Source organism: Oxyura jamaicensis, chromosome 3 (genome assembly GCF_011077185.1).
Source record: "Oxyura jamaicensis isolate SHBP4307 breed ruddy duck chromosome 3, BPBGC_Ojam_1.0, whole genome shotgun sequence".
Taxonomy (NCBI): Eukaryota; Metazoa; Chordata; class Aves; order Anseriformes; family Anatidae; genus Oxyura; species Oxyura jamaicensis.
In genome coordinates, this window is record NC_048895.1 from 37,479,077 (window position 1) to 37,494,182 (window position 15,106).

A 15,106-nucleotide genomic window follows, 5' to 3' on the forward strand; every position below is an offset into this window, starting at 1 on the left:
GGGAAGCCAGCCAGGATAGAATCAGTCTGCCTAGTAAGGGTTAAGAAATTCTTTTGGGGGGAATTTCAGAGCTTTCCGGTAGTAGTAACTTTTTTTGTCTGTTTAAATTCACCAGCTTGCTCTGGTGTACAGTTGGGAGTGATGTTTCAGATTGGTAGTAGTTTAAAGCTGCCACGAGAGTGTCTGTCTGTTCATTTGATGTATACATTTTACAGCCTATTTTGTCGTTTTCAGTAGGTTTGCTAACACAGCACTGTGGAAAGTGTAAGAGAATATTTCATCAGGATAGGCATTTTTCCTAATGGTATATTCTGCTAAAATGCAAATAAGGTATAAAGTAGCATGCTGCATTTTCATAGCACTTGGCTTGTTACTACTTCTCAGCCCTCCCAAGCTAACTCCATAGAAATGATTCTGATCGCTGTCACGTAGTCGCACAGCAGCCTGGTATTGTCTCACAAAGGAAATGTGGTCTGAATGACAGCATGAGGGTTTATATTCAACAGAAGCATTTCAAGTGTGCTGACAGTAGTGACAAAACTCTTCAGACCTTCTGTCCTGTCTTTTTCCATTTTCATAGAACAAAATGGTAAAACTGCAAGTAAACATGTCAGAAAGTGTAGAAACTGAGTTTCAAATTAATATTAATGGAAAAAGAAGGCCAGGTACTTCAACAATGAAGAATCTCAACTATCCTACTTTACTGTAGTACATGCAGGTTTTTAAAGATAAGAGTATTTGTCATAGTTGTTGTGATGGTTTTACTCGAGTGGGCAGCCGAGCTCCACCACAATCGCTCTCACTCCTCCCCTCCTCAAAGAGGAAGGGGGAGAAAAGACAACACAAAGAGCTCGAGGTTTGAGATGAGAATGATTTAATTAAAGGGAAGGGGAATGGGGAGAAAAAGAAACAAAAGAAACAACAAGGCCGTGTGGAAGCACACAGAGAAAGGAAAAAAAAGTTATTCTCTACTTCCCATCAACGAGCGATGTTCGGCCACGTCCTGGGAAGCAGGACCTCAAAACGCGTACCGGTTGTTCAGGAGAGACCCTCCCCCATGAGAGCCCCCCTTTTATTGCTGAGTGTGACATCAGGTGTTATGGAATATCCCTTTGGTTGGTTTAGGTCAGCTGCCCTGGTGATGTCCCCTCCCCATCAATTGCCCACCCCCAGCCTGCTGGCTCTTGGGGGCTTGGAGGGAGTCCTGATGCTGTGCCAGCACCATGCAGCAATAGACGCAACACTGGAGTGATACCAGTGCTGTTCCAGCTATGAGTGCAGAGCACAGCACTGTGTGGGCTGCTGCAGGGAAAGGTGACTCCATCCCAGACAGACCCAACACAGCTGTACAGAGTGCCTAGACTAAGCCGTGGTGAGAGTTTTGATCCCTGCTGAGGGATGATGCATCGAGAGGAGACAGCAGGAATTATTTCCAGTTCTGACACTGGGTGGTGGGGTGCTGGTTTTTGTATTCCTTTATAAACACACACGTTTCTGGTGAGTGTGCTCCTAGTCTTAATCAACCACAGTTTATGATTCTGTAACCATCACAAGAGATGCTTTAAATGTTATCAATGTGAGGTTTCACCATTTATGAGCATATTTTGATGAAAAAGAACATGATAAATGTATAGCTTCTGATATTCTGTAATGGAAAAGAGATGTATTTTCAGAGAAGATGCTTTGATTGGAACACAGGGCTGTACTCCAAGTGATCTGTTCTCCCAGAAGATGGCCCACTGAAATGGCAGACTGTCTGTAAGAGACAGACAGCTAGCTGGTCTATCCAGGGCGCTGTGTTGGTCACCTCAGCACATACTAAGATTGGGTAAAACAGGTCAAGGCATGGGCTGGGAACTGAGCAGAAATCAGTGTGGTCATTGTGAGTCCCAGAGTCAACTACAGTGCCAGTCCACAGCAATTGCAGGAAAGACCCTCTAAGGTGACCAGGGGACCCAGTGCACTTCTGCCCTACCCCCTTCCCCCCTCCCCGGTCACAGTGGAGCTGATCTCTGTTGTTGGCTGCTAAGTTCCTACAAGCTCTGGGATGTGCAGGGAGCTGTGCTGTGGATTTGAGCCAGCAAGCAGACATACAAAGCAAAAGTAAAACATACACAGTAGTTCTATGTTTCCGTTGCAGCCTCTGGCTGCTCTATAACATTGAGAAACCTACTTTTTAGGAGGCTGGGTATTCTTATTTTACCACATATATTCAAACATTTGGAAGTGAATCTTAGGAAGTATGTCTGTACTGTAGACAGATGAAGAGCTGGTTTCTGTGACTGCTGAAATCCCAGCAAGGCTCTAAGTGTCAATCTGCAAGTAATTACAGGGCAAAGGATGGCTTTCCACTGACTGCTGCTTTTGGTTGTGATGTGGGAGGAGGGTTTTCTGTCTGAAGTTTTGTTAGTACACTACATCAGATTGCTTCATCCCAAACTGCTTTTGCATTGGTTGTTTTTGACGAACAGAAAGATCCGTCTAAGATTTTTAGAGTATTAGTTCTCTAACATGGCCCTGTGAAAGCTTTACCTTCCACCTATTTGAAAGTTGATAGGATTGTTGTTTTTTTGCTTTAGCTTGACGTACAAGATTTTTCCTTGGGACCAGCACAATACTAAATCTATGTGAGCTATGTAGCTAGGGCAGACACATTGTCTGCTGATGAAACCCAAATGTTTTGTATATGGTACTGCTAATTGTAAGTGGTGCCTGCTATAGTAAGCTCGAACAGCAGCAAGGAAGCAGGCTCTAAATCTGTGGCTGTAGTTAACCACAGCACAATATCCAATAGTACATTGGATATTTTATTATTTTATTTTTGACATCATGTAGCTAGATGCTTCTAACCAAGCTTTTTCCTTTAACTTATGGTATTGAATTCAAAACTTAAACATTTACTCTGCAAAGGTCTACTTTTTCTTTGCTTCTTGGACATGGAAAAATGTGACTTGATTGAAAATTTTATTTCTCATATGAAACAATTACCTTGATTTCTGTTTTAACATGTATACAAATGAATATGAAATTCCCCTTTTTGTTCTGTTAGAAATAGGGCTCATATAATAAAGTTAAAGCATCGTAAAAAGGAGAAGTGTATGAAATACATTTACATTATTGTTCTCCTTCCTGGTATAGCTCATCTAAAAATGAACATGTGACCAGAGGAAAATGTTTTCTACTATGGTTAGAACCACTTAGAAAAAAATCACTCAATACAAAAATATGTGTAATCTGTAAGTCTTTTCCTTGTAAATTTTATCCTAATTTAACATAATGTAATTATTTATAAGAAAGCTAATATAAAAATGCATTTATGCAGCATAAAGAACTGGACACTTCATTCTCAGTGTGTCTCCTGTCATTTATGGTATTGCACAGTCTGGGAAAAGGAAGAAGCAAGTTTGTCCTTCAGAACAGTAACTTTCTAACCTTTAGGGTAGATTTAACCGTATTTTGGAACGTATTTACTCAGCTGTTATACATTTTTTTTGTTTGTTTTAATGTGCATCTTTATTTTTTTATATACTACATAATTCTATCTTAAAACTTCTACTTTCCTTTACTATTTTTTCTAGGGTCAGCGTCTTTTTGAAAAATTGCTTGAACTGGCATCTCGAAATATTGAGATAAAACTAGTGAGCGATATCCTGCCTGTGGAATCAAAAGTACTAAACGACTTGAAAACAAAGGGTAAGACCAAGGTCTTTATGTTCTTATGCTATTGACTGCTACGTAATGTTTCTTTTACTTTAAATGCAGATTCAAATGACATGTATAAAGTGCAAACTGTTGTTGAGCGGTGTTGTTCAGTAATCCTTTAGCTCTCTTTGGCACAACGTTATCAAAACTCGGAAACTTTTACAACTCTTACTGTAGCTGAAGTAGAGGCTTGCAGTTTGCAAGTGGTTAAAAATGTGGTTTGGTGTTTAGATGTTTAAAGCCATTATAGCCATATTAATAGCAGGCAATGTAACCTGAGATATTGCTGTTAAATCCTGTGGGACAAGATAGTTTCCTCTTTAAAGCAATAGCCAAATAATTTAGTAAACCAACATGTTTATGCTACTGATGATTCTGAAGCACTGGAAAATACTGTCAGCTTTAGCCGACTGACACAGGTTTTTGTACTACAGGTATTTCTCAGGTGCCTGCTTTCTTAATGATTATTTGGAAGTTTAAAATCCCTTACCAAAGAGGGATTACACACTGACACTATGTGACCAAACGTGCTTTATGTAAAACTGTGGAAAAACAGCAAAGAGATTTTTAAAAAATGCTAAAAGAAATTAGAATACCTTAAGAGTTGTAACAATCTCACACACATTTCTCCTGAATAATAATACATTAATTAATCTATATGATCTGATAAAAGTATGATTTTTAAGGGTAGGATATATCTTTAAATGGCAAAAAGAACCTGTGTATTTTGACAAGAATCATTTTTGTCAGAGATTTATCTGGATCAAAAAGGGAATTCTAAAAAAATAATTTAAGCAGTTGCTACTTTTACCAGCACCCTAACATAACATGTCTTTGTGTGGTAAAGAACAAAGAATGCACTTTTCCAACAAAAGTTAATCTTTATTTAACTTCTTTGTAATCTCCTGACTGCGAAAGTAAAAGGAAATTAGTAGATTAAGTCCTGGTTCCTCAGAGATTACCTTTTGATCAAAACTGACATGTTATTTCAATGTAATAACCATGGAGACATATCACTTCATGACACTGCCTATTCTAGGACTTTGATTATTTCTGTTACATGACCAAAAGTGATACTGATCCTTTGATAACCAGTGAGTGTACATCAGCTTTGACAGACGTCTATGAATTAAGAAATTATATTTTGTGATGTGTTGAAAAAGAAATATATGTTTTAATAGCAACACCAATGAAACTGTCTTTGAAAAAGTGGTTTCATTTCCTTGTGGCTCTAGCATCCCAAGTTTCCCCCAGTCAGACACAATTAGAGGTAGAAACTGTAAATTTATATTGATGTACCGGGCAACAGATGCCATTTTTATTTAGAATACCAAGTATCAGAAGCTGTTCCCTTAAAAAAAATAAATATATATATTATATATATATATATATTTTAACCAGGGAAGGGAGCTGTGCTTGTTATTATCACTTCTGTCAGTCTGTGGGAGATAATCAGTCCTGTGAGCTTTTTGAACAAGTAAATAAAACATAAGCTTATACTATTTTATTACCTTCGGTTTCCCTCATGTCTTGTTCAGATTCCTGAGACAGGAAATTTTAGAGTATTCAAATGAAGGGATCAATATATTTGAGTGCTCTGAGCTACAAAGAATCAGAGTCACTTTTATGTAGTAATTCTTGTGAGTTTGCTGCCATCCTCTTTGATCATTGTAATTATAGGCCAACTGTTGGCCTTTTCCAAAGATAAATGTTGGAACTTCCTGCTTTTCTCACTATACATGATTTTTCTTCATTCCATGTTTCAGTTTATGTCTACAAATTTGGATATTTCTGTTAGAAAGTCCTGAAATTGATGTACTGGTTGCCAGCTCTTTTCTCTCGCGTTTATGTTGGTTCGTTTTTTTTATTATTATTATTATTTTATTCCCAGGAAAACTGGTTAAATTTTTATTTAGTTCTGCATTCCTGAACAGAGAGAACTTAGTTTTAACATGCCACTTTCAATTAGAATACCAGATTTAATTGTCTTAATTTTATGTTAAAATGAGCAGATCTTGTATAAACAGATGAACTCATGGTTCATCTCACATGGTATATCCTGCTTGTGTCAAGTAGAAGTTCACTAGTATGCTAGCTACGCTACTCCAGTTTCCAGTAGTTCAATGATAAGAATAACACAGTGGGTGAAAAATATATCTGTATTAGCTTTTTTCACATCTGCTGGAGAAACGAGGACTGTTACCTGCTACCATCATTTTAGCTGATGGCAAACACGTCATTACACTCTGCTATGCTATGCTGGAGGATTCATCTACTAAAATTATTAATCTATTTTCTCACGAGGATCTGGCCAGCTGCATCCTTAGAAATTAATCAGAAATTCCCAGAAATTGATTCCTGAAAGGGAGCTGTGACTCATCATTTGGACATGTATATTCACAAAGATAAATATTTTTTCCCCTGCAACCAGTCAGATTTATCTTAGAAAGTATGTTATGCACCTTTTTAACTAATTATTTTCTCCTGTGGGAAAGAAAACAGTAAAGACATCAATAGCTCTGTCAAATTTCGAAGCTTCTCAAGATGGATAGCCAGAATACATTTGGCTGAATTAGACCCAAAGTCCCTCTTGTGGCATGTCTGAATTGGGCAGAGGATGGTTCAAGCCCTACTCCATGGTTACCAGTTAACAAATGGAGCTGGTGGTCCCTAAGCAGCAAATATGCTTGGAGCCCGAGACACAGGCAGTAGTCTGGAGAGAAAGCACATACATAACTCGCTGGGCTCTGGGAGCTTTACATATTCATGAGCCCGTCTTCCCCTTGCTAGGTAAGCACAGGCTAGCCCCCCCCTTCTAATGCAGGTTGTATGCAATAGTCAGAACATGTAACAGCACTGCTGCATCTCAGCATGGCTATTGAGACTACATCTGCCAGCCAGATTGTTCTCTCAGGTATTTCACTTTTCTAGACAGACATGAGTGGAGTCCCCGTGGCTCTTCTCCCCATTTCTGATCTCCTGCAGAAAGTAGCTTTGGTAGAACTTGCCAACCCAGGAGAGCATCCTGAAGTCCTCCTCGCTCATCCCTCCTGTCCCGCAGCTCCCCACCTGCTGGCTAAGAGGAGAAAGTTGAACTCCGACTTCAGATTTGAGCTGACGGGGTAAGATAAAGCACATCTTACATGGACAGGAGAGCAAAACTGACCTGTCTTAGAGTAAAATAAAAGGACTAATTTACAGAGCGATGAGCGATGTCAGCACAGAAATCTGAGCTAGCTGGGAACCTGCATGTTTTGTCACTACCTTTGAGCCTTTCTTTGTCACGTCTTAGCTCTCCTGACTCGCTTGAGCTAGCTGTAAAGCAGGATAGTTTGGTGACAGAAGCAGTCTAGCAATATCAGAGTGAAACAGATTGATTTACTGTGCCCACACACCTAGAGCTGTTGTGATAGGAACCTCTGGGTGCTGGGATAATGTACATTTGCTAATAATTGTTGCAGTGTGGGATTGTGATTTAGTAGCAAAAATAAGCATTTGTAAATGAGGAAATACTAGCCCCCGGGACATATATTTATGATAGACTTTAATTACATTATCCAATGCTATCTTTTACATGGAATACCTAACTGGTGCTTGCTATAATCTTACCACATTAGTTAATCAGAAGGCTTTTCCATCGTATTGAATGAGAATACATCAAACGTTTAATGCCTAAGGGAGATGGTGCTCATTCAAGGGATATTATTTCTGTTGGTAATGGGTAGAATCTTTTTTTATCTTCGTATTTAATGCATGTCTCCAGGCTTTCTTTATTGCACATCTGCCAGATCCTGCACTGAATATAGAATGATTTATTTCCTCATAGGCTTTTCCATGGTGCTGCTCGCTGTGGTATCTGAGTGCTTGGCAAATACAGTATTAATGAATTTCTTTTTACATCACTGTTAGGAGATGTTGGTTGATGCTGTCTCTCAGGGACAAGTAGCAATTATTAATTCCAGCACAGGCACCAGAAGTCATATTTGAGTATTTGTTTTTTTATAGTTGTAATTTAAAAAAAAAAAAAAAAGTCTAAACTGAAAAAAAAAAAAAGACCACATGTATGTTCTCCCAGCTAATATTGTAAAAATGATTACTGAACAGGCTGTAAACTATGATGCTGCTTTTATAGTACCTTTAGTAATGTGCAGTCCTAGGTTGAAGTCTTGATTCTCTTTAGTTAGTGTTAAAGCAACATTTCACTTCCACCTATGTATACAAATAATATGCATATATGCGTATGGCTGTCTTTTGAAGGTAGGTCTGCCTGTATGCAAAATGTGGCTCACTGTGGAAACAAACTTGTTCTTTATCCTTCACGTGCCGTGACAGTAGCTTATTAACGCTTGTTTTCAAGGTTATTGTTTTAGCCTTTTCTCAGCTGTGGTTCAGTGTACTAGATTGAAACATTTCTTGTAACCCTCCCACTCCTTGCACATAATTATGTACCACTCTTTGTTCCTCAGTAACATTTGGATGGTATTGTCTCCAATTAGCAGGTTGTTGTATCATTTCTTACGTGTACAGAATCCAAATCCCTTGCTAATTACAATATTATTTTAGCTGGCAGTGTTAATGCTTTTTAAGATATGCCAATAGGTTTCCTTCCTTCAATTTGTATTGCTTCCTTCCTTTTCTTTTTGATTTTTTTCCCCCCTTTTATGAGTAGTTTCTCAAATATTTGCAAGGATTTTGTTTTGTTTTGTTTTGTGAATGCTGACTGCAACAGGTATGGAGAGAGGAGTCTGTCCATATCACAAACGTGATTAAAAAATCAGCTGATTTAGCTTACAGCTATTAAATGTTACTGATGAAACTGAAGAATAATATAAAGTCTCTGTGTTAACGCAGGCTCTGATCATTAGATCATATGTACAACTCTGAGTCACTGAGCAGTTTGTGCATGTTTGCCCAGGATTATTCTCTCTCCTAACCAGATGCAACCAAATTAGAAAAACAGAAAAAATATATTATCATGGGGAGAAAAAGAAATTGGTAGAAAGTGAAACTCTGTAAACTTTTTGAGCTTTTATTTGTGCACTTTGGATTGCAAACACTAACGGATACCATTCTGTGACAAATTAAATCAGTCTGTCTGGGCAGCTGCATGATCCTAGTCTCCTCTTTACCATCCCTACCATATGTTGCCCCTGCCTTCTTCCTTGCACCAGTGATCATGTAGCTGTGACAGAGAAATTTCATTTGGGAGAAACAATTTTTTTTCTTTTGAAAAGAAAAGCTATAGGAGTTAGAAAAGTCACCACCTCCTGAGAGGCTTCTGTAAGCCGAAAAATTTGGGGGTTGTTAGGGATAGGAGGAGACTAGGATTTTGTGGAAGTAGATGGTAGGGTAAACCATGATGAAATTAACTGAATAATTTCATCAGCCCCGAATATTCAGTTTCAGCATTAGAGAAAGTGTTCTAAATAAGTGGACAGTGGATTTTAAGCAGATTATGAAAGAGAAATCACGTGAAATTTTATGACCAAAGTAAATAGGCCTCTGTTTAGAGTGGCCTTATGAGTATTCATCTCTGGTGCATCGGAAAGGTCCAGATTGGTTTAAAGACTGTTTTTAATCCTTCCAAATAATTATAGAAACTATAACCTATGAGAAAAAAAAATAAGAATTTCATTAATCTTCATCTGAAAACAATGCTGGGAATAAACATAAAAAACACTGCAAAGTCTAAAAGGAAAATACACTCCATTCGTACAGTGGGATGCTGGAATCCTGAATTTGGGTCTTGAAGAGATTTCTGCTTGCCCAGATGGCCAGTTGTACAACGTACCATAAAATTAACAATAGCTGACACATGCATGCTCTACAGGAGTGTAAAGAGCGTTTTGAAGAGCTGAAGTTCAGTTGATGGTTATATGTAAGGCATTGAATGGAGTTGTAGCTCCACTGCTTTCTTCATCAGTCTATCCCAGGCCAGGTTCTGCAAGACTGTGAGGAAGGGTGTTGGAGATAAGTTACTGCTCTTTTAAAATTTAGAACCAAAAAATAGACTAATTTTGTCTTTTGATTTTTCAGGAACTAGTAAGCAGGATCCTTTGAGAGGACCAGGGGTTAGTCTTCCTGAAGGAAGCAAGTAATTTGATCTGAGTTTCATAGCGTTAAAAAATGATGGTTTAGTTTCACATTGGAAATTCAAGCATTCAAGTATCTACCTAATGTCTAGGCTACACTAACATGCAGAAACTCCCATTTAGCTGTTTTTTTTTGTTTGTTTGTTTTGGGGTGGTGGTGGTAAACACCTTTCTGTTTAGGCATCTAAACTCCTTTGCCTCAGTTTATGTTGCTAAATGTGCACATGTTCACTGAAGTCTTGATAGGAAGGAAATGTTCAACATTGGTTTTATGCCTAAATCCCATGAGGACTCATAAGAAATGTTTCTCATTTGTTTCAGCTGGGGAGCTAGATCCTGCAATGTAAGGTAAGCCAAGCCATGTCCAACCTTATAAATCATGATTGAAAAGAGAGTGGGTAAAATTTTTTTACATCTTAGAGTCACATATGGGCAAACAGAATGTTTTTGACATAAAACATCTGCCTGAATTCTGGAAGAATATGTTCAAAATCCTGCTCCTTCTGAAGGTTTCCAAATTTTCAGCTTGAAGGAGAGTTACTTACCTTACTAGACACCTGACAGAAATAAGATTGTGTAAGCTAGTACTGAAGATCTTTAACCTCATAAAATAGGGTTTGTGATCACAGAGGTTTAGAAAATGTAGAGGGTATTCTGTAGAGGAGCTCCATGGATCCCTCCTGTCTAAGCTTTAAGCGTTTGCAGAATTTTTTCTAATGTCTGTCTCCATTTAAACATGACTCTTTAGTAGTCAAACATTTATTTGGGATGGAAGAAACCTGCCTTCCAGTCTTTTCTCTGCTTCTGCTTCTTCTGCTGCCTGCAGATACGTTTTGAAGGAAATGTCTCACCATTATTTGGGAAGTAATTATTTTAAGCTTCTGATTGCAGGACAGTATTTTGAAACTTGACTGGAGAATGGGTCCTTCCGTGCAGTTCTGAATGAAGTGTTGAGGTAAATGACACAGTTTCCATTGACATTGCCTACTACTTAGTTTAAATGTCTTTTACCTCAAAAAAATAAGGTGCTTTTACTCCAGTTTTTATTAAAGTTCTGTAGAAAACAGTGCCTATTCTGGGAATAAAACTTCAATTGGACATACAAATATCCTGAAAATAGGCACCATAATAGATTGTGATGTGAAAGTGCTTGTTTTCTCTTATGAGTCTGAAACCCTTTAAGAAGGTTTAGGCATGATCTGCCTTACAAAATTCTCTAGCATTAGAAAATTAGCAGTATGAGGCTGTCACATGCATAACTAATAGAGAGAAAAAAAATGCTTTAATTTAAATTCTGGAAGCAACCAGGGTCTTAGGTTGTACTAGCTTGTTTTGGAAAGAGGGTGTGGGGGAAAAAGATTCACTTTTAAGCCAAAAACTCTTTGTACCCACAGGAGCCAGACAGGCAAGTGCCAAATTCTAATTCTAAGGTCTACAGCACCTGTGTCTGTAGACTTCCCTTAGAAATGAATACCTTTGCTGAGAGGAATGGTTGTGTTCCTAGGGACAGCATCCTCCCATTGGTAATGTGTACTTTTGCATTATATAACACCAGTCATTTGCTTTCCGATAGCTGTAGCCATTGTTTAAAAGAACCGTAGTTAATAATACTACATCTAACTGGATGAATTAAGATTAGATGTACTCTATAGCACTTTTAAAATGCTAGGTGTTTAGTAAAAATAATATCATTCTTTGGCTTAAAATATTTTTATTGAAAAAGTCTTTCACAGTTGATCAGTATTTTGGTACATATTTGCAGTTTGCAAATTCCTTTGCATCTGAGTCTGTTACTAATGCATATGTATTTACAGATTTGGCAGAAATGGGTGCGCTTGTATTTTGTAAGTTTCAAAACAGCTACTAGTGTTGGTAATCCAGCCCTCTTGTGAACAGCCAAATTGCTTTTGTCTAGTAGTAATTAGTCAGGTACAACATAGCAGGTTCACCCCACAAGGAATAATTCCAAATCTTGTTTGATTGCATGCTGGAATGGATTCTTTTTGCATGGCAGTTGTTTTGAGTCACTAATACTTCTTAGTACCGAGGAACCAATAACGGATGGCATTAGCAGAAATTAGATATGACATTTGTACAAGATACAGATAGCATGCAAGTACCTACCTACTGTTACTGGAAGAACTGGTAAGAGCTGCCAGGACTGCGTGAGCTCAGAAAACATTTGTTAGGTAGCTGTGCTCCCTTTGCAGAAATGTTGGTACCCCATGATTTTTCATGGTTGCAAAAGCACTAACACTATCTCATCCTGGAGAGAGCTAAATACCAATGGTGTTTTTATAGGGGTTCAAAGAAAGCCAGTTAATTTATTGTTGATGAGTTTTCTTTTGTCCATTCCCATAGTTCACATATGTTTCTTATCCACTTGAAGCCTGACTGACCTCCTAGAGCTGTCTGAGTCAATTGCTGCAGTCTTGCTGGTATGATTAGCTCTGAAATGGCATGACACTGACACTCTCTGAAGTTGTGTACATGTTTTATGCTCTTTTCACATATTTGCAGCTTAGCTTAATCCATACAACACTTCTGCTTTGAACCTGCAGTTAAAGTACTATTCAGAGTTATACCAGAAGTCATCAGAAGTATCTAAAGATCATTAATCAACGTCCAAACCAAGCTGATGCCGTACATTCAGTTTTCTTTTGATTAACATTCTGGAAAAGCTACTCATGTGCTACTAATTTTTCATTGATGCATACAGTAAGGTTGTACCATAAAGCAAACCCATGTGATCAATTTTTTCTGTCTTACACAGCGTTAGTTAATAAGATTTATCTCTGTAGCAAGAAGTTGCCACTATTATGCTACTACTGATCTTTCTAGTAATCTTCTGTATCACTTTTTAAATTAATCTTAGGCTTCTACTCCACTATGGTATTTTATGATTTTTTACACAGCCTAATGGTTGGGAATTAAATTACATTAAGCATGGAGTAATTCATCTGGAAGAAAACTTCCCAAAATGATATCTCTCCATTACTCTTCATAATTTCCATCTCTCATTGCACACCCTTACAGAGTGATTGTCTGTAATGCCTGAACTTGAGAACAGCGTGCATTCAGCATCTTTTCTGTCCTTCAGGCAGAATATTAACTAAATATAGTGTGCAAATATAAGTATTTATGTACTGCAGAAATTGATGGTCACTGATATGACTCAAAACAGATCCCGATTTCTGGTGCTTTTATCTAAGTAGCTATGTTTGCGTAAAGTGATGGGAAAAATACCAGTAAAGTTATAGGAGTGTATAATATCTATACTAAGCTCCAAAGGTATATCAACAGGGTATTATTAAGATTGCAATGACAGGCTTTCAGAAATGAGACTTTGTAAGCAAATGGTCACAAAGCAACTGTTTTCAGCCATCTGACAATGGAAGCAGACTGAAGGTCTGTCTTCTGTCTTGCTGGAGTCATAAGAACCACACGCTTATAAAAAGAGCCTAACAAAACCAACTGGAGTATGATATTTCCCTTACCCTGTATATTTTTTAGCAATTTGTAGATTATGAACTACCTTGTGATGGTATTGTGGTTTAACCCGGCCGGCAGCTAAATACTGCACAGCCGTTCACTTACCCTCCCCCTCCCTCTCTGGGATGGGGGAGAGAAACGGGAAAGTGAAGCCTGTGGGTTGAGATAAAGACAGTTTATTAAGATAGAAAATAATAATAGTGTGTACAGAACAAGTGATGCACAATGCAATTGCTCACCTCCCGCTGACCGATGCCCAGCCCAACCCCGAGCAGCTGGCCCCCCCACCCCAGCTAGCCACCCCTATATATTGTTCAGCATGCTGTCAGATGGTATGGAATACCCCTTTGGCCAGTTTGGGTCAGCTGTCCTGGGTCTGTCCCCTCCCAGCTCTTGCTGCACCCCCAGCCTGCCTGCTGGCAGGACAGAGCGAGGAGCTGAAAAGTCCTTGGCTTAGTGTAAGCACTGCTCTGCAGCAATTAAAACATTGGCATGTTATCAGCACTCTTCTCATCCTAATCCAAAACATAGCACCCTACCAGCTACTAGGAGGAAAAATAACTCTGTCCTAACTGAAACCAGGACAGATGGAATTTAGCAATTTGTTGTGGTGTTTGATTTTTAACAAGAGCTTTTGAATCTGTGAATGCTTTTGTCATCTACAAAACATTACACACCAGTACCAATGTATTCTGCAGCTTCAGTATCCATTGTTCTTCACAATCTTTTCAACTTATTTTATTTAACTTACCAGAGTTTATTTCTTTTCCTTTTTTCTCCCCCCCTCCTTTTTTCTTTTCTTTTTTTTTTTTTTTTTTTTTTTTAATTTATTTTGCTCTCTTGGACTCAAATATACTTATTGAAGGATGCCATTTTCTAATATTCTTTAGCCTGGTTTTGAACTGTACTTGCATCATCTCTTGGGAGAAGTGGGTTTTGGTAATCATATGTTTACAACTGAGTCTCTACTTAAATGTTTTCAAGTATTGCCAGGAAGCCAGTAAAGATTTTTCTCTTCGGTTGTTGATTTCCTCTTAGCATATATTCTTGTGTTATGAAGGTCTTCTTTCTGAAAATAAGTATTACCAGAAGGTCCTTAAGGGATGTAGCCTGACAAAGACATGGAGTTTTAGTGTGGTCATCCTTACAGAGACTTTTTGGTAGCTGCAGCTTGAATCCATACTATGCATTCCTCAAAATGAATCAGGAGTTGCTACTCGGTGCATTCTCTAATATGAACAAGAAACAGTCACTTATGGTATGTAAAATATATCCTCTGTATCCTGACCTTTTGTGCCATTAAACTGTTTGCAGCTATGATGCAACTTTAGGTGAATGTGACACACTTTTTCCTACTGAACCCTGTAAAATTCAACGTGCAGGGGTACTTACATTCATGTAAGCATGCGTATAGTAATTTATTTGGTTATCCTTTTCATTGTGTAGTCTCATCTTTTGCTTAATGAACACAGGTCAAGACTTAATCTGCAGACAAATTTATTTCCTTTTTTTTTTCTTGTGATGTTAACACTGAAATAAGAGTGCTTCATGAATATTCAAGAATAGATGTTCATCATTCTCACAGAAAGTGGAGGAATAGCTTAGTTCCCATTTTACAGATGCAGAAATGACACAGAGACAAGTGCTAAGACGTCCACTTGTTTTGATGCCAATTTGTGACACAATCTGTTGATTTTTTTGTTTGTTTCCAGAGTATTTATAATTGCCTAGCATTTAGTGCACATCAGTGTCATTGTGAATGACTAGATAGACCCCAGGGGCTCACATTAAGTCCTCAGAAATTGAGATTTGAGCCTGCC

At 38.2% G+C, this 15,106-nt stretch overlaps 1 protein-coding gene across 11 annotated transcripts in view; it reads left to right on the forward strand.

Moving 5' to 3' along the window:
• PLD5 (phospholipase D family member 5) overlaps positions 1-15,106 on the forward strand; it is a 198,377-nt gene that overhangs the window by 130,521 nt on the left and 52,750 nt on the right. For 10 of the 11 annotated variants that reach the window (XM_035320752.1, XM_035320748.1, XM_035320749.1 and 7 more), the window contains one exon: positions 3,579-3,693. In XM_035320752.1, coding sequence (XP_035176643.1) covers positions 3,579-3,693 — 115 coding nt within the window. Of the gene's footprint in view, positions 1-3,578; positions 3,694-10,114; positions 10,143-15,106 lie in introns of those variants that run through there. The other variant, XM_035320758.1, reaches the window with a different exon arrangement.